Genomic DNA, 27867 nt, shown 5'->3' with positions numbered 1-27867 from the left:
AAACCTAGGACAGTGTTCAAAATACTAAGGTACTCAAATTTATTGCAGTTAAAACTCTGCTGCTAAAATTAAGCTGTCTGTTAAAATTTTAAGTAATACGTTATATAGTATATTGTTAAGGAGTATCTTTGCTTGCCATTGCCTGAGTGAACAAACTTTAAAAACTTGTGTAAAATTTTTTTCTCATGAGTTTACCAACTAGGTTTAATTTATGCTGGCAAAATATATTGATTTCACCTTTCTCTATATCATTTTATAAAAACAACATTACACTTTATCCACTCACTTAAGTCCAAATCTTTTATGATTTCTTAAAAGTTTCAAAAGATTGTTAGCTTAATTTATCAGCTCTTTAGGTCAAAGAAGGACTTCTCAGGGTGATAAAAATGGAGATAGGAGGAGTTCACCTCTCTCAAAATGAGTTTTCAATTACTATAATTATGCATAAAATAAGACAGGGAGCATTTCTGGGCCACGATTTGAAGCCTTGATTCCCCTAAGAATTAAACTGGAGCCATGCATAAATTTGGGGCAAGTTCTGCAAAAACCTCTTCATCCTCTATTGATGCTGAATGAAAAACTCATTGTTAAGATTCATCAACACGAATATATTTTCTAACACACAGCAGCCACTCTGGCAACACGACTTTCACCGTTTTCTCTCCCAGAAACAAAACGCATGCATTTAAATCCAGCCCGACAATTACCACCATTGCAGGGTAGCTATCTCAACCGCCGGAGTGGTAAAAGCTAAAAAGCAAGAATCTAGTTTACCAAGCCCTCACCCTAAAGTAGCAAGGCCTGCTTCACCTACACTGCTGGCTATTGTATTGGTCCCCCAAATCTTCAGAGCTGGAAAGATACCTTAACTCTACTGACACCTTCTAAGAGAGAAAGCCAGGCGGAAGGGCGGAGCGATATGATCCGAATCGTTTAAATCGCAGCAAGCCGGTGGGGAGCCAGGTGCGCGGGCAGGGACCCAGGTGCACGGGCAGGCCCCGGTACCACTGTCCTTGTCACGCTCTGAGGCGACCAGGCCCTTCACGACCACCACAGCCCTCGGACGCTCTTACTCATTCATTCATTTAACAATTACGCGAGGGGCGCCGTAGCCGGGCCGGCTCGCAGGCCCCCGCCCCAGTACCCAAACACCCTGAGCCACCAGGCACGGCCCTGCGCCGCACGCGTCCCCAGGACGCTACCGCCCGAACCCCGTCGCGGCACGCTCTGGTCACCCAGATCCCAGCCCCGGCCTCCGCCTCACACAAGCGCCCACGCCCCTCGCCCTCCCAGCCGCGAGTCCAACGGCCTCCGCCCCGCTTCGCCGCCTCAGACCCGCCGGGTTCGTGGGGCGAGGGAGGCGCGCGTCCGCGGAGGCTCCCCGCCCGGGGTTCAGGGCCGCTACGCGCGTGCGACTCGTGAACTCAAAGGCCTAGGCGGGTGGGCCAGGCCCACAGTCCACTCACCTCCGCTGGGTCAGAACCGAGGGTCTGCTCTAAGCCGTTTGAAACCGCTTGGGCCGCCGCACACCCCGCAGTGTCCTCGTTGTTTATTGGTCCTCGGCGGACCGCCCATCGCCCTTCTTATTGGTCCATTTGAAAGAACTATGGGCACGCGCCGCCCTCAGCCTTAAAGAGGCCACGCGCAGCCGTGTTTCCCTTGGAACCCGGCGCTGCTTGGTCCGGTGGGGAGAGGGGTCGCCGGAGAGAAAGATGCAGAAAACCCCGAAAAGAAGCGCGAAAGGTCTGTGGAGAGTTGTGCATCTCCGGCTGTCAGCAGGTTTGCTTTATATAATTACAGATACTTAAACTACTGTCAACACTTGGCAATTTTTTATGAGTCATTTCATTCACCAAATATTGATTGCGCAGCTAAGGGCGTGAGGAAAACCAGAGAGGCTGGATTATAGTGGAAGGAGGGTGAATGGAGCCCGGACGCTGGATTCTGGTCTTAGACCTGCTCTGAGTAAAGCACTCTTCTTAGTAAATAATCTGGAGCTTAGTTTCCTCATCTGTAAGACGGCATAATGATGTTTCCCTTTTAAACTTAGTATGAGGATTTAATATTACTAATTGAATTTCTAGGAATGGGCTTTGAACAGTAATGCATTCTTCAAAGGCTTGATAAATCTTGTTGTTTATAAAAACGAGGGGCTTGGTTAATTTGGTCCGAAAATTCTTGTTTAGCTCTACATCCAATGTTTCTATGAAACATTGGTCCTAATTTCCAAGGAATCTGCAAACTACAGTGGTCAGAAGAATAAAACATAGACTAGTCACTAAAATTCAAAGCAATATGAGAACAATATAAAAGAAAAGCTGAAGATGTTTAACTGAAGGGAGAAATTAGATGGGGGAGGATCTGGCAAGGGGATTTTTTTTCTTTTTTTTTAGGGGGATGGATTTTTAATCTGGGATTTAAAGCATATGTAGCCAAGAGACTAAGAAATGGGGAGGGGATGGGTGAAAGTAATAAAACAATTTTTTTTTAATCCATCAAACTGGCAAAGATGAAACAGTTTAACAACTTTTGGTTAGCCAAGAGTTAAGAGAAATACACACTCAAACTCACTTCTTGGTAAAAGTATAATTGATACAAACTTTTAGGAGGCCAATTTAGCAGTTATTAAAATGTAAAATGTACATAATCTCTGGCCAAGTAATGCTACTGATGGGAATTTGTCATACAGACCTATGCATGTATGGAAAGAAAAATGTACAAAGACATTCACTGCAGCACTGATTTAGAAAACAAACAAACAACAACAACAACAAACCCTGAAATTTATATGTTCATCTATAGGGAACTTATTATATAAATTATGGTATAATCCATTCAATAGAACACTGTGCAACTGTTAAAAAGAATGTGGTTAATCTATACATGCTGGTTAGAAAAATGCACCAACTTTCACTGAAAAGAAGGCAAATTGCAGAAAAGCATACATATATGGAATGATTTTATTATATATGGTTATAAATGTATGTATATTTGTGTGCATGCCTGAAAATGGTTAGAACATTACTGGAATTTCAAAAAACTTAATAGGGATGGGACTTGCCAGGGAGGGAAATGAATTTTTTACCACTGACATGTTAAAACAAATTTTTTTTAATAGAAGGAGCAGGGAGAATGTCTAGTATTTGGAAAAGTACAGGCAAAGGCACAGAGACAAGAAAGTACATAGTATGTTGGGAGTTGAACATGTGGGTTGATTTTAGAACAGGGTTCATGTTAGGAAGTAGTGGGACACAGATTAACAGAGAAAGTTAGGAACAGTTTTTGGAGGGTCTTGAATACTAGGGTAAGGAATTTGTACTTTATTAAAGTAGGCAGTGGGGAGCTATCGAAGGTTTCTGAGCAAGGGAGTGACAAAATCAGGATTGCACTTTAGGAAAACTAATTAGCTTGATTGTCTAATTCTAAAATGGGTTAGAGTTGAGAGCCCAGTTAGGAGTCTGATATGAGCGGTGGAAATGATGAGAACAGATTCAAGAAAGAGGGAAGGATTTGGCAACAGACTAGCTTAGGTATAAAGGTGAGGGTGGCGCCCATTTAGGGAGATGAGTCAGAGTGTGCCAGGATTTGAGCCTAGGGACTGGGAGGCATTGATTGACCAAATGGAAGTAGAAAGTCAGGAGAAGCCAGTCTCAAAGGGAAGACAAGGTATTTGGTTTCAGACCTGTTTACTTTTACATACCAATGAGACATGCAAATGGAATCATGTAAGTAGGCCCAGGAAATACAGAGTGAGAGCTGTGAAAAGAGGTTAGGACTCAAGTGATATAAATTTGGGAATCACCTTCATGAAGTGAAAAGATGAAATTGTGGATGAGACCACAGAGTGGAGAGAGTGAAAAGATAAGAGATGAGGACAGATCCACAGGTGGAGGTAGGAGAGAGGAGCCAATTGAAGCAAAAAGCTCACGATAACCTTTGTTTAAAATTAATTAATTAGTTTATTTATTTTTGGCTGTGTTGGGTCTTCGTTGCTGCGCGTGCGCTTTCTCTAGTTGTGGTGAGTGGGGGCTACTCTTCGTTGCAGTGCGCGGGCTTCTCATTGCGGTGGCTTCTCTTGTTGCAGAGCACAGGCTCCAGGCGTGCGGGCTTCAGTATCTGAGGCACGCGGGCTCGGTAGTTGTGGCTCGCAGGCTCTAGAGCGCAGGCTCAGTAGTCGTGGTGCACAGGCTTAGTTGCTCCGCAGCATGTGGGATCTTCCCAGACCAGGGCTTGAACCTGTGTTCCCTGTATTGGCAGATGGATTCTTAACTACTGCACCACCAGGGAAGTCCACAATAACTTTTGAGAAACAGGCTAGAAATATATAGAAATAGTCTTCTTCAGTCATTGATCATTGGCATGTTTACTTTATTTAAATATTACCAGAGGGCTTCCCTGGTGGCGCAGTGGTTGGGAGTCCGCCTGCCGATGCGGGGGACACGGGTTCGTGCCCCGGTCAGGGAGGGTACCACATGCCGTGGGGCGGCTGGGCCCGTGGGCCATGGCTGCTGGGCCTGCGCGTCCGGAGCCTGTGCTTGGCGGCGGGAGAGGACGTGGCGGTGAGAGGCCCGTGTACCGCAAAAAAAAATAAAAATAAAAAAATAAATATTACCAGAAATAAACTGAAGATTACATTTAAGTAGAGAGTGATGGTAACCTGGAATCTGATCATTAAGTAACGTGCAGAGTCTAGACCCTGGAGAGTTTTAGAACAAGATGGCAAAATCCCTTTTTGTCTTATATGGTTTAAGTGCAGCCCCACTAGAAGGTGGGCATTAGATGTCTGATTCCATTAATGTATTCATTCATTCAACAAATATTTATTGAGCATCTAGTATGTGCAGGGACTGTTCTAGGCATTTTGGATTATCAGTGAACAAAATAGACCCCCTCCTCTCAAAAAATCCTTCTTCTCGTGGTGCTCACATTATAGTGAGGAAACAAACAAAAAATCATATGGTATATTATTAGACAATATGTGCAATGGGAAAATAGAAAAGAATAAAACAAGGTAAAAGGGATTGGGAAGTGGAGTTGGAAGGACTGTAATTTTATAAAGGGTGGTCAGAGTTTCACTGAGATCACATTTGAGCAAAAACTTGAGTAAGGCAAAGCAGTTCACCGTGAGTATATTTAGAGGAAGAAAGTGCCAGCCATAGGGAACAGCTATGCAAAGACCCTAAGTTGGGAGCATATCTGGCAGGTTTGAGAAACAGTGTGGCCAGTATAGCTGGAGCAGAATAGTTGGCAGCAGGAAGGTAGTAGGAGCTGAGGTCTGATAATGGAGAGAAGGGAATGGCAGATTCTGTAGAGCCTTGTAGAAACCTAATACAGTACCTTGCCCATAGTAGATGCTCAGTAAATGTTTGGCCAGTCTAGGATTATCATCAAATGGCATTTATCTATGTATTTATTACAGTTATGTGTACCTACTTTATTCCTGGGGTCTCTCAATAGTTCCACATATGGAGGTTAATAATAGGACAGTGAAACCCTTGTGGGCATTAGAGATCTAAGTGAACACTCTATTATTGCAACTGCAAGTAGGAAACAAATGCCAAACGTTGTGGCTGCTGAGTAACTGTGCTGAGCCTTTCTGAGAAGTCTACTAGTGTTGGGACAGTGCTCATTCCATCATAATCACAAGCTACATTTTGGTGGAAACATCCCTAGCATGGGACATGGATCCATACTTCCAGCCTAAAAGGAGCAGCTTCAATGATTAACTTCAACTTTCAGTCCAGGTACCCCCTGCATTATTCCCTGGAGACAGCAGTGGTGACATTAACACAGACGTCAAGTGTCTATGGGTTCAGTGCCTTGACTGGCCTCCAAGACTGCAAAGCCTATCCCATCTTGCACTTGGCTGCATTTAAAGGTGCCGGTTGATTGAAGGAATGGACAGCTTTTTTTTCTCTTTTCTCATAGCCCATTTTTCCCATTGGCCCCAAAATGTAGGCTGCCCAAGAACTTCGACCACAGAAGGATCAGCTCCACCAAAAAGGAAATAGGCAGGAGGGAAAGATAGGAACCTCCTTAGCAAGCTGTCAACAGGCTTCTAGGGGCTGGAGGAAAAACCACTGAGAAGGGCAGGATAAGTGAGAGTTCTTGGCTCTTTGTGTCTTGTAAAATGAAATAAGCAGATTGTATAGCCTGGGGCTAACCTCAGCCTTGGATTTAAACTCAGACCCTTAATTAGGCTGTCTGGATCTCTTTTAAAGGCACCTCGCGAAGGAATCCAAAGTTGTGAGGTGGAGCCTTGACTGGAAATAAAAGTCTGTTCCCTGTGCTGAGCTCTGCTTAGCCTCTGTCAGCTGGTTAATGGAAGAATGATCTGGAGAGAAAATAATGGGCAAGTGAGGTAATGTTTCAAAACAAAGGCTGCCTGAAACATTCCCCAAACACACATCCTATTAACCGGATCAGTTGAGTCATCTTCAAATACGAAGAAAAGACATAGACTGTTTCTTAGCCACAAAAAAGGCTCAACCACATTTCTTTTATCATGTCCATTAGTAGAAATGACTAAAGATGCCCTTGAGTGTCAGTGCATTACACTTAGAACATCATGCACCCTCAGCTCTTGTAGATGCTTTTTCCAGCTTCCTATGCAGCACTGACTTTGTTTTCTTCAGGCCTAGGTTTGGTGAAAGCTTCAGTTCATGCCATGGAGACCTCTTTACAGGCTACAGACATCTTTTCACTTTAGGTTGCACAGTTCAAATAATATAGAAAGAAAGGCAGTGACTATATTTTGAACATAATTAGTTTGCAAAAATATGTCCCGTTTGTTAGAATTTGACTCAAAATCTCCCTACTTATCATTTTTAGGTTTTATATCCAGAAAACCAGACAGGGAATTCTCAACTCTTGTTTCAGCCCCAAGGTTTCCTGGAAGGAACATAAATAGAAGTCTCAGGCCAGAAATGACCTTAGCAATCATCTGGTTCAGCCTTTCCATTTTACTGATTAGGAAACTAAGAGCCAGCATAACCTGAAAACAGGGTGCTAGTCCTTGACGCTGTTACAAAATTCTCATTTGCCAGTGGTCAAATTCTCGTCAAGACCTGGGCCATCAGGTCCTCTCCCATCCCCTTCTGAAGTAGCAGGATGGTCACAGTTTAGCAAAACGCACTCAACAAATTTTGTTCCTCCAGAAACACTTGCAGTTTTGCAAGCAAATGGTGTGTGTTCAATGCATTCATTTTTTCTTCCCATTTGAAAAGTTCTTCCTGAGTTCCCAGCTCTAGTGGTCACTGTTCATAGCTTGAGGCTATGGAAAAGGGCACTTATTCTGAGGCTCTGGAAAGGGGTACTTCCTACAGGTATACAGGCTTGTGCATTAGGCTAGATTTCATTGCTTCAAATGTCCTCTTTTTCTCTCTGTTGTGTTTTTTGGTTTTTTTTTTTTCCAAAAAAAGAATGGTGGATGGTTGTCCTTGAGCTAGTCCACTTATTTTTGTTCTAGCACACCTATCCCTCACCAAAGTTGGAAGAATTATACACTGCAGTTTATACTCAGATCTCTTGTCACTTACATTCAAAAGGATTCCGTCCTTCTTGCTTTCTTTTTCTTTTTTTGGGGGGGGTGGGGTTGTTGGTAGACTCTAAGCTCTGTGATACTCTTTCTTGGTCATGCTTGGGTAGTGTCCAGCCCCTAGCAGATGAATGAATGAATGGGAGCAATGTTCTATAAATGGTTTATGGCTTAGAAAATCAACTATTGACCCTTGACATCAAATTCTATAACTGGCATTAAGACTTGCATGATTCCCAATCTTCACTGAGAGGTATTATTTGTCCAGATACCTGAAAAGAGATCCCCAATGCCTTGTTCTAGGCTTGAGATGTAATGGATGAGCTATGAGTAGACGGCTTTTTAAAAATAAAAGGAATCTTAGTGTTGATTGACCCATTCTCAGAGTAACTGTGAAACATGACTAAGATCAAACAGAGCTAGAGGCAGATCTAGGACTGGAATTAGCCCTTCTTGTCCCCATCCCAGTACTTTTATTTCAAGACATCAGACAGTCTTGCCAGTGACCATCACTGAAAGGCAAAGTCAAGTTCTGTGACACTGAAGTCCTCGTAGACCTAGAACAGAAATAGAGATACATGGTATACATGCCATGACACTTCCTTTTGCTGCCCAAAGGAGACGCCACTAACCATCATGAGATTTTCCCATTGGGTCTGGACAGAACCTCAGGCAGCCATGACCAACCAGAGTTGGCACTCAAGATGAAACCTATCATCCACCCTCCTCTAGAGGAAATAAGGATTTCAGAAGCCAATGAACTCTGGTCTTAACCTGTCTTTTCAAGATGAGCTGAACCTCCAGCCAGGAACCTCCCACCCTTTATTGCTCTTCAGTGTCCTCACATCCCCAAGGGACTTAGAGGTGATGTTTGCAAGCAGGTCTTCCACAGCATGTTTCTGCCAGACAGAGCAGGTGCAGTTATTAGTCATGACTCCAAGCCAGGCAAGGTGATTAAGAAAAGCTAAATTTATATTAAATTATCATAAAGTCCTAAAAATACTGAACATAGTGGTTAAATAACTCCAGAAAGTCCAATCTCTCCAGTGAGTAACGTTAAAACCATTACACATGAGCGTGGGAGAGTCACTTCCATTAGTTTAGGACAGAGAGATTTTGCTTTTTACATAGTAAATCAGTGCTCAAATAGATACTTCTTCAAATATGTCCTTTCTACATTCTGAACAGCCCAAGTGCAATAAGATCCTTCCCCCTTTCCGTTCAAGAAAATGCCACTTTGCTACTTCCTCCCCATGCCCAACCGTGAGTCTGAGGACCCAAAGGGCTCCTTCTTTTACGGCCCCATCAAGTGTGAAATGTCCCCCTTATTCCCAGGAGGAGGACCTTTCCTTTCCCACTCTGTGTACTGGAAAAGCCTGCTTGGCCTGGCCTGGCTGTCCTATGAGGGTCTAGACCTGGGGCTGGCTACTGCGAGCAGGGCTAAGAGCCTGGCACCTGTCTCTAGCGGTCTTAGAACTGACCAGAAAAGGTTTGCTCTGATCTTCCCTTTTCACTCACATGTTTGGCAGCTGATTTCTCAATACCAAGAACCCCAGGATGTGTTTCAAATCCGGAAACTTCCCCTTGAAGCACCCCCAGTCCATTCTCAGTTCCTGTTGTTGCTTTTGATCCCTGGGTGAAAGAGGTCTGGATCTGCCCTGGGCTGAAAGGGCTTCCTCAGTGGTTCTCTCTACCTTCCTACTCCTTGCCCCCCACTCTGCATCTTTATTTAGGCCTCTTCACCATACGTGCCTACAAGGCTAGGTCAGAAAAGGCAAATTAGGCACCTCCCCTCCTCCCCAAAAAAGAAGAGCTAGGTAGAAGTTTTAGGACAGTAAAAAGTCTCAACTCCCCTGACACTAGTGTGACATACATGCCTTTCGTGTGAATAAGCATGAACCAAGTGATGGCACCTCAGCATGAAAAGGGAGTCACTTAGCTGGGAAGAGTCGGAATGGGAACTTCACCACCCACAGCCGCAGGCTCTGTCTACTCACTTAGATCCTTGAGCACCTGAGAGAGAACACAGGAGGCTCAGCTTCATGGACACTTCCCTTTAAGCCCTGGGTGCCTCAAGTCTCTAAACCAATCACTCTTCCTGACCATGTATGAAAACTTCTGGCCCTTCTTTGGAGAGTTGCTTCAGGATCTCTGTGCTCAGAATCCCAGAGAATGAGGAAGGAGAAAGTGGCAGAACATTACAGTTCAGGGGATGTGCTAAGATTGGTCTAAGCAGTGCTTCTCAGACACTGCAGAGACCCAGCCCTGAGGGTCCCACACGCATTCAAGACACTGGCTCACAACCTGGAGGCAGCAGGAGGGAATTCATATTAGCCAGCTGCCATGTGATAAGAGACCCCCCAGTCATCTGAAGGTAGAAAAGGCTCCAGACATTCTAGCAGGAGGAAGAACAGCTTGAGCCATACCCAGACCTCATCAGTATCTGCAGCTGAAGAAACAACAACTGTCAGGGCAAGAATAATATCCATTGCTGGCAGTGGAGAGGACACCCAGGCCCAATCACCCTTAAAAGCTTTTTCATGTTGCCAATGCACTCGAGGCTGGAGGTTTTCCAGATGCCCATGCCAGCTGGGCTGACTCCTCCTTCTCTCAGCCTCTATCCTTCATCTCTCTCTTTACCCATGACCCCCACCCCCCCCGCCCCAGCCCCCCCGGTCAGCAAGTTCCCTCAGAGATGCGGTCAGGCCAGCTCTGATGGAGCGAGTGCAGTCCTGGATCATCAGCTCTTGGGGGGCAGGCACTGGGGGTGCCAGGGGAAGGGGAGGTGGAGCTCTGTACTGACGAGGAATCATTACTGAGCCTGGTTTCAAGGGGGCTCAGGATGGCGTGCATGAGGTGAGGTTCGTGGTAAAATCCAGGTCTAAATTCTCAGGATGCCCCATCATTTCTTGTGCACAGGTAGTTACGAACCCAGGTGGAAACAGCTCCAGTGGAGGGCTTGGGAGCAGTTACGAGGCGGGAGGAGGCGGCGCAGGACGAGCACACAGGAAAGGGGCCTGCTGTATAAGCGAGCTCAGGGACTGAAGCCCACCAAGGAGAAGGAGCAGGTAGGAAGGGAAGGGAACATGGGCGTTTAGACTTGGCTCTCTGAGGAGAGCTTGCGTTCGTGTCTCCAGCCTGTGTCTGGCAGGGAGCCCCGTCTTTCAGGAGTGGCTGCGGTATGGACGCTGCTGCACTCAGACTGCTCTTCCTGCAACAGCTGCTCCGTCTCCATGTCATCCAGGGAGCCAGAGCTGGCCTGGATGGACACGGTGTCTGTCTTCATGCATACATGATCCCGAAGGAGGCCCCCTCGGGAGCTGCGCAGTTGCTTGAGGTCATCCCACTCAGCATCGTCCCCAGACAGGAGGCAGATCCCCTCTACAATCTTGACCTTCTCCTTGGTGTAGTTATGGTCAGGTCCACCCTAGGGTGGGGAGTGGAGAGACACGGTCAGTTGGTTGGCTCTCTGTAAAGGATCTCATGACGAACTTAGAAAGGAAGTGGATGGGTTAAGAGTGGGCATGAAGAGCGCAAAAATCCCACAAACAAATGGGGAAATCTAGTCAGAGCAAATGTATGAGGCTGAGCCTAAAAGGAAAGGAGCAGCTGTGATGATTATTACCATTATCATACAGGGAGGAGGGAGAACCGTGACTTCCGTGAGCCACTCACTGGCTACATCACCTCGGGCAAATTACTGAACATCCCCCAAACTCAGGCTCACCGCTTTAGAGTAACAGTGTCCGTACCTCATAACCAATGGCTGTGAGAGTTAAATGAGGCAATCCACGCAATGCAATTAGTAGGTGCCTGACGCATAATATGCACTAGATCATGTTAGCTATTATTACATTGCTAATGGGGTTTATTAATGGGACAGCATGCTAATATACATGATCAGAAGCAATTGACAAAAGCAACTAAATGTGCATTTATTCAAGATTTTAAACTACTTTGGTGCTATTCCTTTTTTTTTTTTGAAGTATAGTTGATTTACAATGTTAGTTTCTGGTGTACAGCAAAGTGATTCAGTTTTAAATATATATATATATATATATATATATATATATATATATATATACACACATATATGGTCAGATTCTTTTCCATTATAGCTTATTATAAGATACTGAATACAGTTTCATGTGCTATTTTATTCTTAATTCTCTTCTTTCTAACTTTCTTAAGAAGAAAAGTTTTAGAAGGTAAGACAGGAGGGCTCTAGAAAACCCTCTTACTTGAGTTCTGTCAATCCACTGGGGGTACTGTAACCTATAAGCTTTTGTGGGAGGTTATTCTGGCTCTACTCCCAGGAGCCTCAGGGCCATTTCCAAGCAACCTGCGATTGTTCCAAGGACAGCCTTAAGTTCCACTCAGGCTTCTCCCTTTATGGATTCCTCAAGGGGTAGCCGTACTCCTGGTTTCTGGGGGATACCAACCAACATGCCGCCACTGCCAAGAGAAAATGGGCCATGGCTTGGGCTCTGTCCCTGGGATGGTGTTCCTGCCAAGAGCCCTGCAACTGCTGCTCTACTTTAGTAACAGTTCAGTTCCACAGATATTTATTGAGCCCCTTCCCTTCAATAAGCAGGATACTTTGATGATTAAACAATATAAAATATGGTCCCTGCCCTCTGGGAGTGACGACTCCCTTGATCAAGGCACGCACACACATGCCCAGTCAGCCAGCACACCCTCCAAGCTGAATTAGTGTCAGATAAGATGCAGACCACTCAGTGTCTTCATCACAGAGACACGTGGGGTAAGTCAGGGAGATGTGGGTGACGTGGCACTAGCAATTTGGGTGATACCACGCCCTCTACAAACACACAGCAACAGGTACCTGAAATCAAGAGGAAATCAGAAGAGAAAGGGTGAAAGACTATCAGAGGGGTGAAAGAGCTGCTGAGGAAAAAGCATACAACAGGAGAAAGAGTCACATGATTTTAATTTCTAACCTAGGGCCCTCATTGGGGTTCTTTTCTGGGGCATCAGACACTCCAGGAACCCAAGAAGCTTCAAGAGTCTTTCTCTCAAAGATGTTCACAGAGAAGGGGTCTACCGTCCCTAAATCTGCAAGCTATCCCTGCAGCTTCTGTGTTGGCTTGTAGTGGATGCGTTGTTTTAATAGGGAAGTTCATGGATCCTGAAATCACGTGATTATAGTATGAAGTGTATTCATTATGCCCCATAGGTGTGAGGGCTGGCTCTGACTGTGCTAGACAGGCCAAGAGAGTAGATGGGTTAGGTCTCATAAGGGATAATTTCTCATGAAGAGTTACAGGATTTTAGGAAAAAACAAGGGTCATATCAGACTAGGAAAATCTAAGTCCCAGGCTATATTCCCTAGTCAAAACGGGACTATTCTTCATGCCTGAACATTTAGCAAATAAATTTTCACTGCAGCAACAAAGGAGTTAAAAGAACAAAAGCATATAAACTTTCAGAATTCTAGAGAAATCCCTCTAGATTATGTGCTAAGAGGAAGGATAGCAGAACTCCAGCCATTTCCAACCACAGGTGCCAAAAGCTTGGATCAGAGGTTAGAAAGGGAGAGTCCAGGAGCTCTTGGGTTTTTTGGTGTTTCCTAGGAGTTTGGGTTTATTTCAGAGGGGCACAGCCTCACTGCTGGGGAATGACAGCTCCAGGAGGGAAGGAACCCCTGAGCCTGGGAAAATATCTCCTGGCAGGGAGGTGCACACTCACATGCTTTCAGACCTAAAGCTTCTGGGATCTGCTTTCTAACCTTACTCTCACTAGGGCCCCTCAAGCTGCTCCCTCAGAAGTTATAGACCTCTCCAGAAACCCGAATCACATCCCATTCTTCTGTTCACTATAACTTCCAAAATGGTAGATGGACTACCCAGCATCCCTTACTGATCTACTCAGGCAACTGGAGTATAATCCACCCCCGCCCTCCAAAAACAAACTCTTGGATATAAATTTTAATTTTTACCTCTTTCTTATAGCACAGTTGATTGTACATGGCTGGCTTGGGGATTGCTTCAATTTTCACTTCCTGAGTGGAAGTTCGGTAGGAAGGGTTGCTGTAGGTCAGGTTCCCCATTGCAGGATCAGTTAACTTGGATTTTTTGTGTCTTTAGGAGAAAAAGTGATGAGAAATTAGTTCAGATCTGTATGGGGATAATATCTGGGGAAGCTGTAACCCAAGTTGTGGCAGGCAGCCTCTAAGAGGGCCCAGTGGTCCCTGCCTCCTGGTACTCACACCTTCTGAATTCCTGACCCGTGAGTGTGGGCTGGATCTGGTGACTCGCTTCTAATGAACAGAACATGCAAAAGTGAGGGATACTGGATTAGGTTACAAGGAAACTCCTAACAAGGGAACTGGTTTCTATCTTAGTTTGCCCTCTCTCCCTCCCTCCCTCCCCTCTCTCTTACTCTTGCTCTGGGGGAAGCAAGCTGCCATGTTGAAAGCTGTCCTATGGAAAGGCCCACAAGGCAACAAACTGCTGAGGGAGGCCTCTAGCCAACAGCCTGCGAGGAACTGAATCCTGTGCTTGGAAGGGAATCCTTCCCCAGTCAAGCCTCGAGATAAGACCACAACTCTGGCTGATACCTGGATTGCTGCCTTGTAAGACACCTTGAGGCAGAGGCACCCAGCTAATCTGCATCTAGATTTCTTTTTTTTTTTTTTAATTTTATTTGTTTATTATTTTTGGCTGCATTGGGTCTTCGATGCTGTACGCGGGCTTTCTCTAGTTGTGGTGCGTGGGGGCTACTCTTCATTGTGGTGCATGGGCTTCTTATTGCGGTGGCTCCTCTTGTTGTGGAGCACGGGCTCTAGGCGCGCGGGCTTCAGTAGTTGTGGCGCGTGGGCTTCAGTAGTTGTGGCTCGCAGGCTCTAGAGTGCAGGCTCAGTAGTTGTGGCACACAGGCTTAGTTGCTCCGCGGCATGTGGGATCTTCCCGGACCAGGGCTTGAACCTGTGTTCCCTGCATTGGCAGGCGGATTCTTAACCACTGCGCCACCAGGGAAGTCCCTGCGTCTAGATTTCTGATCCACAGAAACTGTGAGATAATCAGTGGTTGTCATTTTAAGTTGCTAAGTTTCAGGGTAATTTGTTATACAGCAATAGATAACAAATACACTGAGCTTTAGAGTCAAAACAGACCTACGTTTCAATGCCACTTCTGTTACTTACTGGCTGGGGTATTGGTGGACATAATCTAAACTTCCTGAGCCTTAGATCCTCATCTGTAAAGTGAGGAATAATAATACCTGTATTACAAGGTGGTTGTGACATTGATACATATTCATTAAATGGTAGGTGTTACTATTACTGTTGTTGTTGTTAGTAGAAGCTGCTGCAGTAGCAGCAAAATCCTGACATTTTTGCTGCAAGCTGCATTTAAAGCATTTAGGAGAAAATATATACAGAGAGGGTCATAAAAGGAAGATTCTAAATTGAATACTACACATTCCACCTTCCCAGGATGGTCCCTACCGAGCAATGATGTATCTATCACCCCACATTGTAGTAAAGAGTTGTGTTTGTGTGAAGAGAAGATCATTTCCAGCTTCAGTGGTTTGAGGTAGTGTAGAGTGGTGGCAAAAGCAAAGATGCTAGAGTCAGTACCAGCTTTGCCTCTTACCGTGTGAACCTGGGTAACACCCTCTGTGTCCTTAGTATCCTAGTCTATAAGGAAAATACCAAGCGTTGCTGTGATCATGAAATGAGGAAACTACTTGGGCTGTGACTGGGGAAGAAGGGTACACATTCAGGTTTCTGCCCGTCCCTTCTGCTGCTCTTACCAGGGACCCAACTTTGAAATGAGGCTGGTCATAGGTGGAATCAGTGAGCTGTCAACTTCAGGAGGTCCCAAACGTGCTAATGGGACATACAGCAAACATACAGCCACTGCAGTGGGGCTGAGGTTACCTGTACAGCATCAAAGCCGCGATCACCACCAGAATAAGCAGAATGCTGAGGGGTCCACCGATGACATAGCTGACATGAAGTCCTTCCCCTAGGAAGAGCAGAGGGACGCTAGGTGGGGACCCCCAACAATCTTCTAGCTGGTGTGAGGGTTGGGAAGATGGAGGGCTCCTTTTGTAGCTGTTGCATCCCATACCATCTGAGGATGGCTAGGGGCCTCCTTCTCAGAGAAGAGGCCACAGCGGGAGGGGGGAGGGGGCTGAGAAGAAACCTATCACTATGTCAGCATCTCTAATCCCACTTCCACTACTTACTAGCTGTGTGACTTAAAGCAAGATGCTTAACTTCTAAGCCCGTGTTTTCTCATCAGTTAAATGTAAATAATAAATTGCTCATAGGGCTGGTGGAGATTGAAGGTGAGTGTGTATATACAAATACATATACATACAGGCATGCGCACATAAATATGGCTTAACAAGTGCCTAGCATACAGAAAGCACTCCATAAGTGGCAGCTATTATGGTTATTCTTTCTATGGATTTAGTCTAAGAAAAGGGTTCATCAACCCCAAAGAGTCCCCATGAAGGTTCTGCGAGATATCAATGGAGACTTAGGTTCCTTACATCTTGTTTTTCAAAACAGTTGGGCACTGAGGGCTTACCTGAAGCAGCAGGTACGGCCTCATTGGAATACGTGCAGAGGCCCAGCCGGGCATCCTTTTCAGAGCATCTGTGGGGCAGAGAAAACTGAATGTGAAGGCTACTTATATTCAACAAAGATCTTGCCTTCTGCCAGGAAATGGGGACAGTCCTGTGAAGGACAGGGCTAAAGGCCTGGGAGTGGGGCTTTCAGATATGAGACTACACCAGACAGGAGATAGCGGAAGCAAGGAGAGGGCAGGACAAGAAAATACAGAGAAATCAGCATGAGCCACTGTCTTCAAGATGCTATATCATGTTTAAATGTGTTTTAAAATGTGCACTCTTTTTTGTTGTTGTTTTTGGTCGTGCAGCTTGTGGGACCCCAGCTCCCTGACCAGGGATTGAACCCAGGCCCTCGGCAGTGAAAGCGTGGAGTCCCAACCACTAGACCACCAGGGAATTCCCTAAAATATGTACTCTTTAAAGAGGATTCTTTAAAAAGGAGAAGCAGGTTTGGGAGTGAGCTGCAAGAATGCTAAGGACATCAATAGCAGACTTTATTAAGCTACCAGCCAAGCAAACCTTGGATTGGATCAAGATTATCACAAGGTCTAGAGAGACTTAAAAAAAAATATTGTTTTTCTTTCCTTCATTCTTTCACAAGGGAATATGCAAGACATCCAGAGGGAGGGCTTGGATAACTAACTTGAAGTGCTGAGACGGTAACTCCTTTGTGGCACGTTATGAGCTGGCAATTAAAGACGTGTCCTAAAAGTTTAGAGAAGAGCTACCTGCAGGAGCATCTGAAACCAAGATGTACTGAGTCTTCAGATACAACTCTGATAGGAAGAAAATATCTGAGTAGGGTTCAAAAGTTTTCTAAATAAACCTGAATAAAATCAGATTAATAGTGATTGTTAGTGCTTAAAATTTAGTGAGAAAGGTACACGTTTATATCTGTTTGCTTTTCTATATAAACTCTTCTAACAAGAGAAAATGGGGCATATAGAATAAGTTTGATCATGTACAAATCTTATCATTTTAGGGACGTGAGTCTAGTGGTCTTATTTGGAATTATTACTATGTTTCTGCCTTCAGAATTGAAATCACGTGTTAATTATCTTTTAAGCTACTGTTGATATTAAAAATAATATTACAATGAAAAATGTTCTAATAGAAAAATGCCTGGGAAGATAGGCATCAGTATAGTAAGAGTAGGAAATGAAATCACTGTCTCAAAAAGATATCTGCACCCCCATGTTCAATGTAGAATTATTTACAAGAGCCAAAACATGAAAACCACCTAAGTGTCCATCAGTGGATGAATGGATAAAGAAAATGTGGTATAGGTATACAGTGGAACATTATTCAGCCATGAAAAAGAAGGACATTCTGCTAAGTAAATTAAGTCAGACAGTGAAAGACAAATACTATATGATATCACTTATATGTGGAATCTAAAAAGAAAAAAAAAACCAACTCATAGATAAATTGATACCATACAGATTGGCAGTTGCCAGAGGTTGGGGGTGGACAAAATGAGTGAAGATGGTCAAAAGGCTCAAACTTCCAGTTATAAGATAAGTAAGTCCTGGGGATGTAACGTACATCATAGTGACTATAGTTAACAATATTGTATGTCTGAAAGTTGCTAAGAGAGTAGATTTAAAAAGTTTTCATTATAAGAAAAAAAAAGTATATATGTGTGGTGATGGATGTTAACTGGACTTACTGTGGTAACCATTTCACAATATACACATATATCAAATCAGAAAAAAACACTAAAGGTAATTACACATGAGTACTTATTTCTTTTTTACTCCTATCTGTATTTCCAGATGATTTTTTTGCAAAGTGTAAATAAAAAACATATTTATAAGACTTTCTCTAAATGGAATATAACATGATATTTCATCAATTTTAAGATGTGCATTTTTTCTATATTCTAATATCTCTGAGATAGAACTGTGTCTTACAATTAATGGCATCTCACAGTTGCTGTTGGTCATTTTTTCAGTTTAATCTCTCAAATCAGGATGCATTTTAAATTGACAGCACCTTCAGTCTAATGAAATATAATGTTTTACACTTAATTTGAGAGCCGTTCATGGTTATGCTTGCTTATTTAATAACGGGGGGTGTGTGTGTGTGTGTGTGTGTACACATGCACATACATGCATGTGTGTTTGAGTGTTACAGGTCATATAAACTAAGGCCATCACATCCCTGGGGATGTCCCAAGTTAAAAAGCCACAGCCCAGAGACCACTATGACTTAGTGGCTTCTAAGTAAACTGTAGGACAAGACCACGTGCTAAACTTGTTCTGTGAGAGCAAACGTCACTGAAAGAAAGGAAGAAGGAGGAATGCCAGGCAGAAACTCCTCCTGAGTGATTTCTCTCTAAAGCTCGTCTTAAAGCCTCTTGCCTTCAGAGCTAAAAAAAAAGAATTCCTTGCAACAACCTGCAAGTCTAAATATCATCTCTAGTTCCAAGTAGCAGGGACAGGTGGCTAATGATGTGATCTACCTCCCATCTGCCAGAATCATCAAGCTGGGCCTACGGTCTTCTGCTGGCAGGGCATGGCGATTTGAATCAAAGAGCCCCCAATTCCATACTGACCCACTTACCTCCCTTCCACCTCCTCCAGAGATGTGCGGGTCCAGCTGGTAGAAGAACGCAAGGTCGTCGGTAGCGTGTTGGGTAGCACGGGGCTCCTTTCACTTACGCTGGTAGCCCTGGGAGCTGGGGGCACCAGGCCAGGTACTGGAGAGAAAACAAGGACTGGAGTGGATCACTGGAGCCACAAATATCTACATATGGTCCAAGAGTAGCATGTGGAGAACTTGATAAAGCAATTTTTTAGCTGCCCTGATCCTAGGCACCCCTGTTAGATGTCCTTCTTAATACTGTACATAAAAAGGATTTGGTTTCCAATATATATTTTTTAATAAATTTATTTATTTGGCTGCGTTGAGTCTTTGTTGCTGCTCACAGGCTTTCTCTAGTTGTGGTGAGCGGGGACTACTCTGCATTGTGGTGTGCGAGCTTCTCATTGCAGTGGCTTCTCTTGTTGCAGAGCACGGCCTCTAGGCACGCGGGCTTCAGTAGTTGTGGCACGTGGGCTCAGTAGTTGTGCCTCATGGGCTCAGTAGTTGTGCCTCACGGGCTCTAGAGTGCAGGCTCAGTAGTTGTGGCGCACGGGCTTAGGTGCACCATGGTATATGGGATCTTCCCGGACCAGGGCTCGAACCTGTGTCCCCTGCGTTGGCAGGCAGATTCTTAACCACTGCGCCACCAGGGAAGTCCCAGTTTCCAATATTAATAGCTCCGGATGGGCTAGCTGGCCCACAAAGGGCAGGAAGAGAGGATAATGCACAGGTCACAGTAGGGATCAGGGAATCAGGAGACCTGATTTCCATCCTAGTAAATGCCAGAAGCCAGACAAACCTGGGTCTGTACCATCCCAAAGCTCAAACCCATTGCTCCCAGTCACTCTGCTGTAAGAACCCCTGAGGGGAAATCTCACCCAGAAGAACAAAGCTGAGGCTGCTGATCCCCTGCCCTTCCAAGGGCTCTGCTGTTCCAGGAGGCCAATTAGTCCAACTCACCAAGGGAGCAGGGCCGGCCATCAGGCTCGTCAGGACAGGCACATACAAAGTCTGAGGCTCTGGCAAAGCAGAGGTGGGTGCAGCCGCCGTTGTTCACACCACAGGCATTGGTCCCTGGGGGCAAAGCAGATGTGAATGTCTGGCCTGGGGCAGAATCAAGTCTCCTAATTTGACACTTCTCAGAAAGGAGGAGATTCGGGGCTACCTTACTCCCAGGGACCGTGGGGCAGGAGGGGTATAACGACAGGGGGCTGAAAGGTCTAAGAACTTAAGATGTGAACCAAAAGGCTCTCCTGTGGCTCTGTCTTGGTTATTAACCGTCCTCAGGGTGACCAACCAACCCCACTAATGGTAAGGAAGCAGGCTCAGGGCCCTGGAGTCCACCTGTCTGCCGCTGAGGGGAAACCACGATGATATCCATGAGTCCCTCCACATTTGCCAACACCGTCTCCTTGTTCCGGCCTGAGTACTTGTCAACACGCTGGATTGACTTGGTCTGCCAGTCTGTCCAGTAGATCCACCTGTCCTGCTACTCAATAGGGAAACCCCAAAAAGAGTAACTATTAATAGGCAGACCCTGGTACAGCTTCCGTGCCTCAGCCCGTGTGTTCCCTCTGTCCAAATGCCCTCTTCTTCCCTTATCCATGTCAGCTCCCGTGCATCCCCAAATATGACATTATCCAGGAAATCTCCCCCAATCCATAGAGAATTCACCATTTCCTCCATGCTGCTCTGAGCTTGTCCTCACTTCCACAGGTGAGTTTCGACACTCTATGGTCATTTACTTACATGTCTATCTGTCCTGCCAGATTAAGTTCTTCAAGAACAAGAATGTGGTTCATTCATCTCTCAATTTCCAGCACTAACACTTAGTCCTCAGTCAGTTGACCCAGTGGCTCAGTGAATAAATAAATTCCTGTACCTAGCAAACAGGAGTAAATTGCGGGGGCCGGGGCGGGGGCAGTCGTTCTAGGTCCCTGTTCTTCTGGGCCCATCACTCAGAGCCCTGGCCCAAGTCCTCTGGTTACTTCTGCAGGGAGCTGCCCTCTAATGTAGAGATCCTGAGATTCTCTACCAGGGGTGGGGAAGGGCAATGTAGGTGGTTCCCCTCCCATCCCTGCAGTATACATCAGAAACCTCAGAGGAAACTTGTAGATTGAAAAACTAAATTCAATATAATCCTGTAGTTTTACATTTGGAGTACGGGGTGGGGAAAAGCCTATCATTAAGTAAAGCCAGACAAAATCTTATTGGCCGGTAGGATATAATGCAGAATACAGGTAGAGTGCATGTTTGTCAAAAAAGGACAAAGATTTTTTTTAATTGTTTTTTTTTTAAATTTACTTATTTTGTTTATTCCTTTTTTTTTTTGGCTGCATTGGGTCTTCGTTGCTGCGCGTGGGCTTTCTCAAGTTGAGGTAAGCGGGGGCTACTCTTCATTGCAGTATGTGGGCTTCTCACTGCGGTGGATTCTCTTGTGGAGCATGGGCTCTAGGCACGCAGGCTTCAGTAGTTGTGGCACGTGGGCTCAGTTGTTGTGGCTCGCAGGCTCTAGAGCACAGCCTCAGTAGTTGTGGTGCACTGGCTTAGGTGCTCCGTGGCATGTGGGATCTTCCCGGACCAGGGCTCAAACCTGTGTCCCCTGCATTGGCAGGCAGATTCTTAACCACTGCGCCACCAGGGAAGCCCGAGGGACAAAGATTTTTTTTTTTTTTAACATCTGTATTGGAGTATAATTGCTTTACAGTGTTGTGTTAGTTTCTGCTGTATAACAAAGTGAATCAGCTGTATGCATATGTATATCCCCATACATATCCCCTCCCTCTCGCATCTCCCTCCCACCCTCCTTATCCCACCCCTCTAGGTGGTCGCAAAGCACTGAGCTGATCTCCCTGTGCCATGTAGCTGCTTCCCACTAGCTATCTATTTTACATTTGGTAGTGTATATATGTCAGTGCTACTCTCTTACTTCCTCCCAGCTTACCCTTCCCCCTCCCCGTGTCCTCAAGTCCATTCTCTATGTCTGCGTCTTTATTCCTGTCCTGCCCCTAGGTTTATCAGAACCTTTTTTTTTTTTTTTAGATTCCATATATATGTGTTAGCATACGGTATTTGTTTTTCTCTTTCTGACTTACTTCACTCTGTATGACAGACTCTAGGTCCATCCACCTCACTACAAATAACTCAATTTCGTTTCTTGTTGTGGCTGAATAATATTCCATCATATGTATTTACCACATCTTCTTTATCCATTCATCTGTCGATGGACACTTAGGTTGCTTCCATGTCCTGGCTATTGTAAATAGTGCTGCAATGAACATTGTGATACATGACTCTTTTTGAATTATGGTTTTCTCAGAGTATATGCCCAGTAGTGGGTTTGCTGGGTCATATGGTAGTTCTATTTTTAGTTTTTTAAGGAACTTCCATACTGTTCTCCATGGTTGCTGTATCAATTTACATTCCCACCAACACTGCAAGACGGTTCCCCTTTCTCCACACCCTCTCCAGCATTTATTGTTTGTAGATTTTTTGATGATGGCCATTCTGATGGGTGTGAGGTGATACCTTATTGTAGTTTTGAATTGAATTTCTCTAATGATTAGTGATGTTGAGCATCTTTTCATGTGTTTGTTGGCAATCTGTATATCTTCTTTGGAGAAATGTCTATTTAGGTCTTCTGCCCATTTTTGGATTGGGTTTTTTTTTGATATTGAGCTGCACGAGCTGCTTGTATATTTTGGAGATTAATCCTTTGTTAGTTGCTTTGTTTGCAAATATTTTCTCCCATTCTGAGTGTTGTCTTTTCATCTTGTTTATGGTTTCCTTTGCTGTGCAAAAGCTTTTAAGTTACATTAGGTCCCATTTGTTCATTTTTGTTTTTACTCTAGGAGGTGGGTCAAAAAGGATCTTGCTCTGATTTAAGTCATAGTTTTCTGCCTATGTTTTCCTCTAAGAGTTTTATAGTGTCTGGCCTTACATTTAGGTCTTTAATCCATTTTGAGTTTATTTTTGTGTATGGTGTTAGGAAGTGTATTTTTAAATTAATTTATTTATTAATTTATTGATTGATTTTTGGCTGCACTGGGTCTTTGTTGCTGTGCATGGGCTTTCTCTAGTTGTGCTGAGCAGGGGCTACTCTTCGTTGCGGTGCACAGGCTCTAGGTGCGCGGGCTTCAGTAGTTGTGGCACGTGGGCTCAGTAGTTGTGGTTCGCAGGCTGTAGAGCACAGGCTCAGTAGTTGTGGCACACAGGCTTAGCTGCTCCACGGCATGTGGGATCTTCCCGGACCAGGGATTGAACCCATGTCCCCTGCGTTGGCAGGTGGAATCTTAACCACTGCGCCACCAGGGAAGTCCAGGAAGTGTTCTAATTTCATTCTTTTACATGCAGCTGTCCAGTTTTCCCAGCACCACTTATTGAAGAGGCTGTCTTTTCTCCATTGTATACTCTTGCCTCCTTTATCAAAGATAAGGTGACCATATGTGCGTGGGTTTATCTCTGGGCTTTCTATCCTGTTCCATTGATCTATATTTCTGTTTTTGTGCCAGTACCATACTGTCTTGATTACTGTAGCTTTGTAGTATAGTCTGAAGTCCAGGAGCCTGAGTCCTCCAGCTCTATTTTTCTTTCTCAAGATTGTTTTGGCTATTCAGGGTCTTTTGTGTTTCCATACAAATTGTGCAATTTTTTGTTCTAGTTCTGTGAAAAAATGCCATTGGTAGTTTGATAGGGATTGCACTGAATCTGTAGACTGCTTTGGGTAGTACAGTCATTTTCACAATGTTGATTCTTCCAATCCAAGAACATGGTATATCTACATCTGTTTGTATCATCTTTAAGTTCTCCCATCAGTGTCTTATAGTTTTCTGCATACAGGTCTTTTGTCTAGGTAGGTTTATTCTTTGGTATTTTTTTGTTGTTGTTGCAGTGGTAAATGGGAGTGTTTCCTTAATTTCTCTTTCAGATTTTTCATCATTAGTGTATAGGAATGCCAGAGATTTCTGTGCATTAATTTTGTATCCTGCTACTTTACCATATTCACTGATTAGCTCTAGTAGTTTTCTGGTAGCATCTTTAGGATTCTCTAAGCATAGTATCACGTCATCTACAAACAGTGACAGTTTTACTTCTTCTTTTCCAATCTGGATTCCTTTTATTTCTTTTTCTTCTCTGATTGCTGTGGCTAAAACTTCCAAAACTATGTTGAATAATAGTGGTGAGAATGGGCAACCTTGTCTTTTTCCTGATCTTAGAGGAAATGGTTTCAGCTTTTCACCATTGAGAATGATGTTGGCTGTGGGTTTGTCATATATGGCCTTTATTGTGTTGAGGTAGGTTCCCTCTATGCCTACTTTCCGGAGAGTTTTATCATAAATGGGTGTTGAATTTTGTCAAAAGCTTTTTCTGCATCCATTGAGATTATCATATGGTTTTTATCCTTCAGTTTCTTAATAGCTGTATCACATTGATTGATTTGCATATATTGAAGAATCCTTGATTTCCTGGGATAAACCCCACTTGATCATGGTGTATGATCCTTTTCAGGTGCTGTTGGATTCTGTTTGCTAGTATTTTGTTGAGGATTTTTGCATCTATGTTCATCAGAGATATTGGCCTATAGTTTTCTTTTTTTGTGACATCTTTGGTTTTGGTATCAGGGTGATGGTAGCCTTGTAGAATGAGTTTGGGAGTGTTCCTCCCGAGGGACAAAGATTTTTAAATGATTGAGAATCCCTGTTTTGGCCCCAAGCTTGGTATACCTTTTTTCCTTTCTTGAATTATTATACAGGGTTAGAACTCTAAAATAGTGACAGCTAATACTAAATAAAACGATTAGAAATAACACGCACTGAGTGCCAGATACTCTGCTAATGCTTTGTGTATATTTCAGGAGGATACTATTATTTTTTGTTTTTTGTTTTTTGCGGTACGTGGGCCTCTCACTGTTGTGGCCTCTCCCGTTGTGGAGCACAGGCTCCGGACGCGCAGGCTCAGCGGCCATGGCTCACAGGCCCAGCCGCTCCGCAGCGTGTGGGATCTTCCTGGACTGGGGCACGAACCCGTGTCCCCTGCATCGGCAGGCAGACTCTCAACCACTGTGCCACCAGGGAAGCCCGATGCTATTATTAAACTCATTTATTTTATAAGTAAGTGAAGCTTAGAGAAGTTCACTCTCTTGTCAAAGTTGCATAGTTACTTCATGACACAGGCAGAACTTGAACCCACGGAGCTGGCTCATGGGAGGTACTCACTCAGTAAACAATTACCGACCGGCTACCTGCCTCAAAACTCTGGCTCTCAGCCACTCCACACCTCTGCCCACTAAAGTAAGCTGCCTGAGCTTGCATGCTGGGACCACAGCACTGGGATCAACTGGGGAACTTGTTAAAATGAATATTCCTTGCCCAACCCTCAGGAGGCAGATTCTTTATATCCAGTGCCCGGGAATATGCATTTTAACAAGTTCCACAGTTGACTCCGTACAGCTGTTTGAGAGCCACTCCTTCGAATGTTAGAACATGGGACAGCTGGAGCAGCAGGGCACAGAGTGGCAAGGCTTCAGTGTACAAGAATCACCCCTAAAATGAGCTTCCATAGCAAACCTGTTCAGTAGCACCTGGGGCTGAGGCTGCTGATGCAGAACCCCGAGGAAACACCCCTGTCAAGGAGGTTTAGTTACCTCCCTCCTGAGCCAGTACCTGAGTGAGAGCAAAGGGGTGCGACACGTGGCTGACCAAGACCTGCCGGAGCTTCCCACTGAGGTCGGCGCTCTCAATCCGGTCCAGATGGGCATCCACCCAGTAGATCCTGTAAAGGAAAGGAGAAAAGGCAGCTGCTGAAGACACTTGCCAGGTAGCCCAGCCCTGCCCTCAGGGAGCTAGCTGTCCCCTCCTGAGCTGAACTGGCAGGTGCTGTGAGCAGTCAAGTTGACTTGATGAGAGGTCACTGGGAATCCCCAAGCTGAAGAGCAGAACTTGGTTGGTGACTCATAAGTGGGGAGGCCAGGGCTGTTCTGCAGAGGGTAGAAATCTAGTGACCTCGGAGGAGCCAGCCCCCAGTCTCATCTTCAACGACTTGATAACCCTTTGACTCCTACCCAAGAATCAAAGCCCAAATTCTTGTGAACGCCCTTCAAGAAGAGACTCAGTCTACAAAGAGCTCAGTGAAGTTAACGGAAGAAGGCATTCCTCTTCTCCAGTCCAACTCTCCAGGTGACTTTGATTCCCTTCCCTTCTTCTGAGAGCAGAAAGGAGAATTGACTGCTTTGGAGCCTCTTCCTCCCTCTTCTCCTGCCCTCCAGTATTTTTAATCTAGATCAGGAGTTGCAAATTCCAATACCTGATGGGGTCAGGAGAGCAACAAATGCAAAGAATCAGTTAACTGGATGGGGGGTAGTGGGATCTGTGGTCCAGCCAGAGGACATGCTCTGCTAAAGCATTCAAATGAAAAACATGTAAACCAGATAATCCCCGCCGGAGGGTTGAGTGCTGGATTCAGCAACACCTGCTCCAAGAATTTGTGCCCTCATACTTCTCACTGCTCGCTTTTCCCTACCTACCAAGGAGCTTTCTACTTGTTCGTTTTCACTACTTCAATCTCAACCACCCTCTCCTCTGCCCACCTGATTTCCAGGAGGCTGTCTGGGACAGGATTCCCACCTGCGGGTATCATAGTCCAGGGTAAGGCCATTGGGCCAACCCAGGTCTGTGTTGATGAGGACCTTCCGCTCAGAGCCATCCAAGTTCGCCCGTTCAATCTTGGCAATGTGGCCCCAGTCTGTCCAGAAGAGGTACCTGGGACACAAGAGTGCCATCAGCAAGGCATGGGAAGATGGCACCCAGAGGTCGAGAGAATACAGGGACACCCAGATACCATTAATATACAGGCATCTTTCAAGAGCCTCTTCATCAGGCCCTTCTTCCCTGGGTCTCTTTTCTGCTGGCCAAAAACTTACCCCTTCCTGGGGAAAACGGCAATGGCCCGAGGTTCATCCAGGCTGTTGTTAATCAGCACTTTGCGGCAGGAACCATCTAGCCTCGATGCTTCAATGGTATTTCGGCCTGTATCTGTCCAATACAGATTCCTGGCCACCCAGTCCACTGCCAGCCCATCGGTGGTCTTCAGCCCACGCCCGATCACCGTCTCCATGTTGCTGCCATTCAGATCCGCTCGCCTTGGGGAACAGCCCAGGGTTGGATGACTGACCAGATCAGCAATAGGCTGATACCCCTTTCATCCGTGTTCCCATAATTGGATTCCCACTACACTGTAAGCTCCATAGGGGCAGGGACCAAGTATTTGTAAGTACATGCCTCAGCATCTAGCACAGTAGGTATTCAAAATATCTGCCAAATTGAATAAATTATTGGGAGGACAGAGTGTTTCCTGCTGTAAGTAGGGGGCATTTGGGCCCATGTCTTGCCGAAAGACAGGTTAATAAACCCCATTACACCTTAAGGAGGAGACAAGGATTGCTAGATAGTGATTATGAGAAAGGGCAGATTTTTCCAAAATCTACTGTGCATTTTTATAGCAGTCCTACACCAGGGAATTCAACCTCAGGATGGGGGGCATGTCACAAATACACGGGGGACTTTTGTAAACTACCTATGCCCACCAGCTCCCAGATTCTAATATACCCCTCAGGGAGAACAAAAGGGAATGCTCCTGTTCTTCTACATGAGAATCTCTGCCATGGTAAAACCCTCTAACTGGTGACAGGGTACCACATTCCTCAGCTGTGTCGGGGTAAAAAATTGGAATAAATAAAACAAAAAATATTAAAAAATAAAACCCAACACAACCTTGTAAATAACCATAAGCCTTGGCATTTGGCCAGCGTTCCTGCATTATAATACAGATACTTGGTTTGGCTACATGGCCAACTGATCAATGAGTCTTAGAGGATCACTGGAGCTCCTGCAGAGCCCAATGGTAGAGGTAGAAAGCTCCGGGTCCCCAGCCCGACTTTATCTGTTTGTTTTACATACTGGGCTTCTATTAATCTTTTTTTGTTTAATATTTATTTATTTATTTGGCTGCGCCGGGTCTTAGTTGCGGCATGTGTGTGGGATCTAGTTCTCCGACCAGAGATGGAACCTGGGCCCCCTGCACTGGGAGTGTGGAGTCTTAGCCACTGGACCACCGGGGAAGTCCCTATTAATCTTTAAATAGAT

At 45.0% G+C, this 27867-nt stretch overlaps 2 protein-coding genes and 1 long non-coding RNA gene across 6 annotated transcripts in view; 1 reads left to right on the top strand and 2 right to left on the bottom strand.

Moving 5' to 3' along the window:
- Positions 1-8390, bottom strand: part of CKAP5 (cytoskeleton associated protein 5) — a 113810-nt gene extending 105420 nt beyond the window's left edge. For both annotated transcript variants that reach the window (XM_089914098.1, XM_022592082.2), the window contains exon 1: positions 1467-8390. The gene's annotated coding sequence lies outside the window, so the exon portion shown is untranslated. The remainder of the gene's footprint in view (positions 1-1466) is intronic.
- LOC149748694 (uncharacterized) lies at positions 330-27494 on the top strand. The gene is made up of 2 exons (XR_016393705.1): positions 330-1779; positions 16450-27494. It is a non-coding gene; the product is annotated as an uncharacterized LOC149748694 (long non-coding RNA).
- LRP4 (LDL receptor related protein 4) overlaps positions 8492-27867 on the bottom strand; it is a 51971-nt gene continuing 32595 nt past the window's right edge. For 2 of the 3 annotated variants that reach the window (XM_089914105.1, XM_089914104.1), the window contains 11 exons: positions 26646-26864; positions 26350-26484; positions 25390-25498; positions 20072-20216; positions 19688-19801; positions 18707-18842; positions 16099-16166; positions 15441-15528; positions 13767-13817; positions 13497-13638; positions 8492-10964 (listed from right to left, as the gene is read on the bottom strand). In XM_089914105.1, the coding sequence (XP_089770231.1) occupies positions 10632-10964; positions 13497-13638; positions 13767-13817; positions 15441-15528; positions 16099-16166; positions 18707-18842; positions 19688-19801; positions 20072-20216; positions 25390-25498; positions 26350-26484; positions 26646-26864 (1540 nt within the window). In that variant the 3' untranslated portion in view covers positions 8492-10631. The remainder of the gene's footprint in view (positions 10965-13496; positions 13639-13766; positions 13818-15440; positions 15529-16098; positions 16167-18706; positions 18843-19687; positions 19802-20071; positions 20217-25389; positions 25499-26349; positions 26485-26645; positions 26865-27867) is intronic. The other variant, XM_022592079.2, reaches the window with a different exon arrangement.

Source organism: Delphinapterus leucas, chromosome 7 (genome assembly GCF_059928025.1).
Source record: "Delphinapterus leucas isolate spDelLeu-1000000601 "Yukka" chromosome 7, BTC_Dleu_Yukka2, whole genome shotgun sequence".
Taxonomy (NCBI): domain Eukaryota; kingdom Metazoa; phylum Chordata; class Mammalia; order Artiodactyla; family Monodontidae; genus Delphinapterus; species Delphinapterus leucas.
Note: the sequence above shows the minus strand (reverse complement) of the source record. Positions and strands in the feature narration are given on the sequence as shown.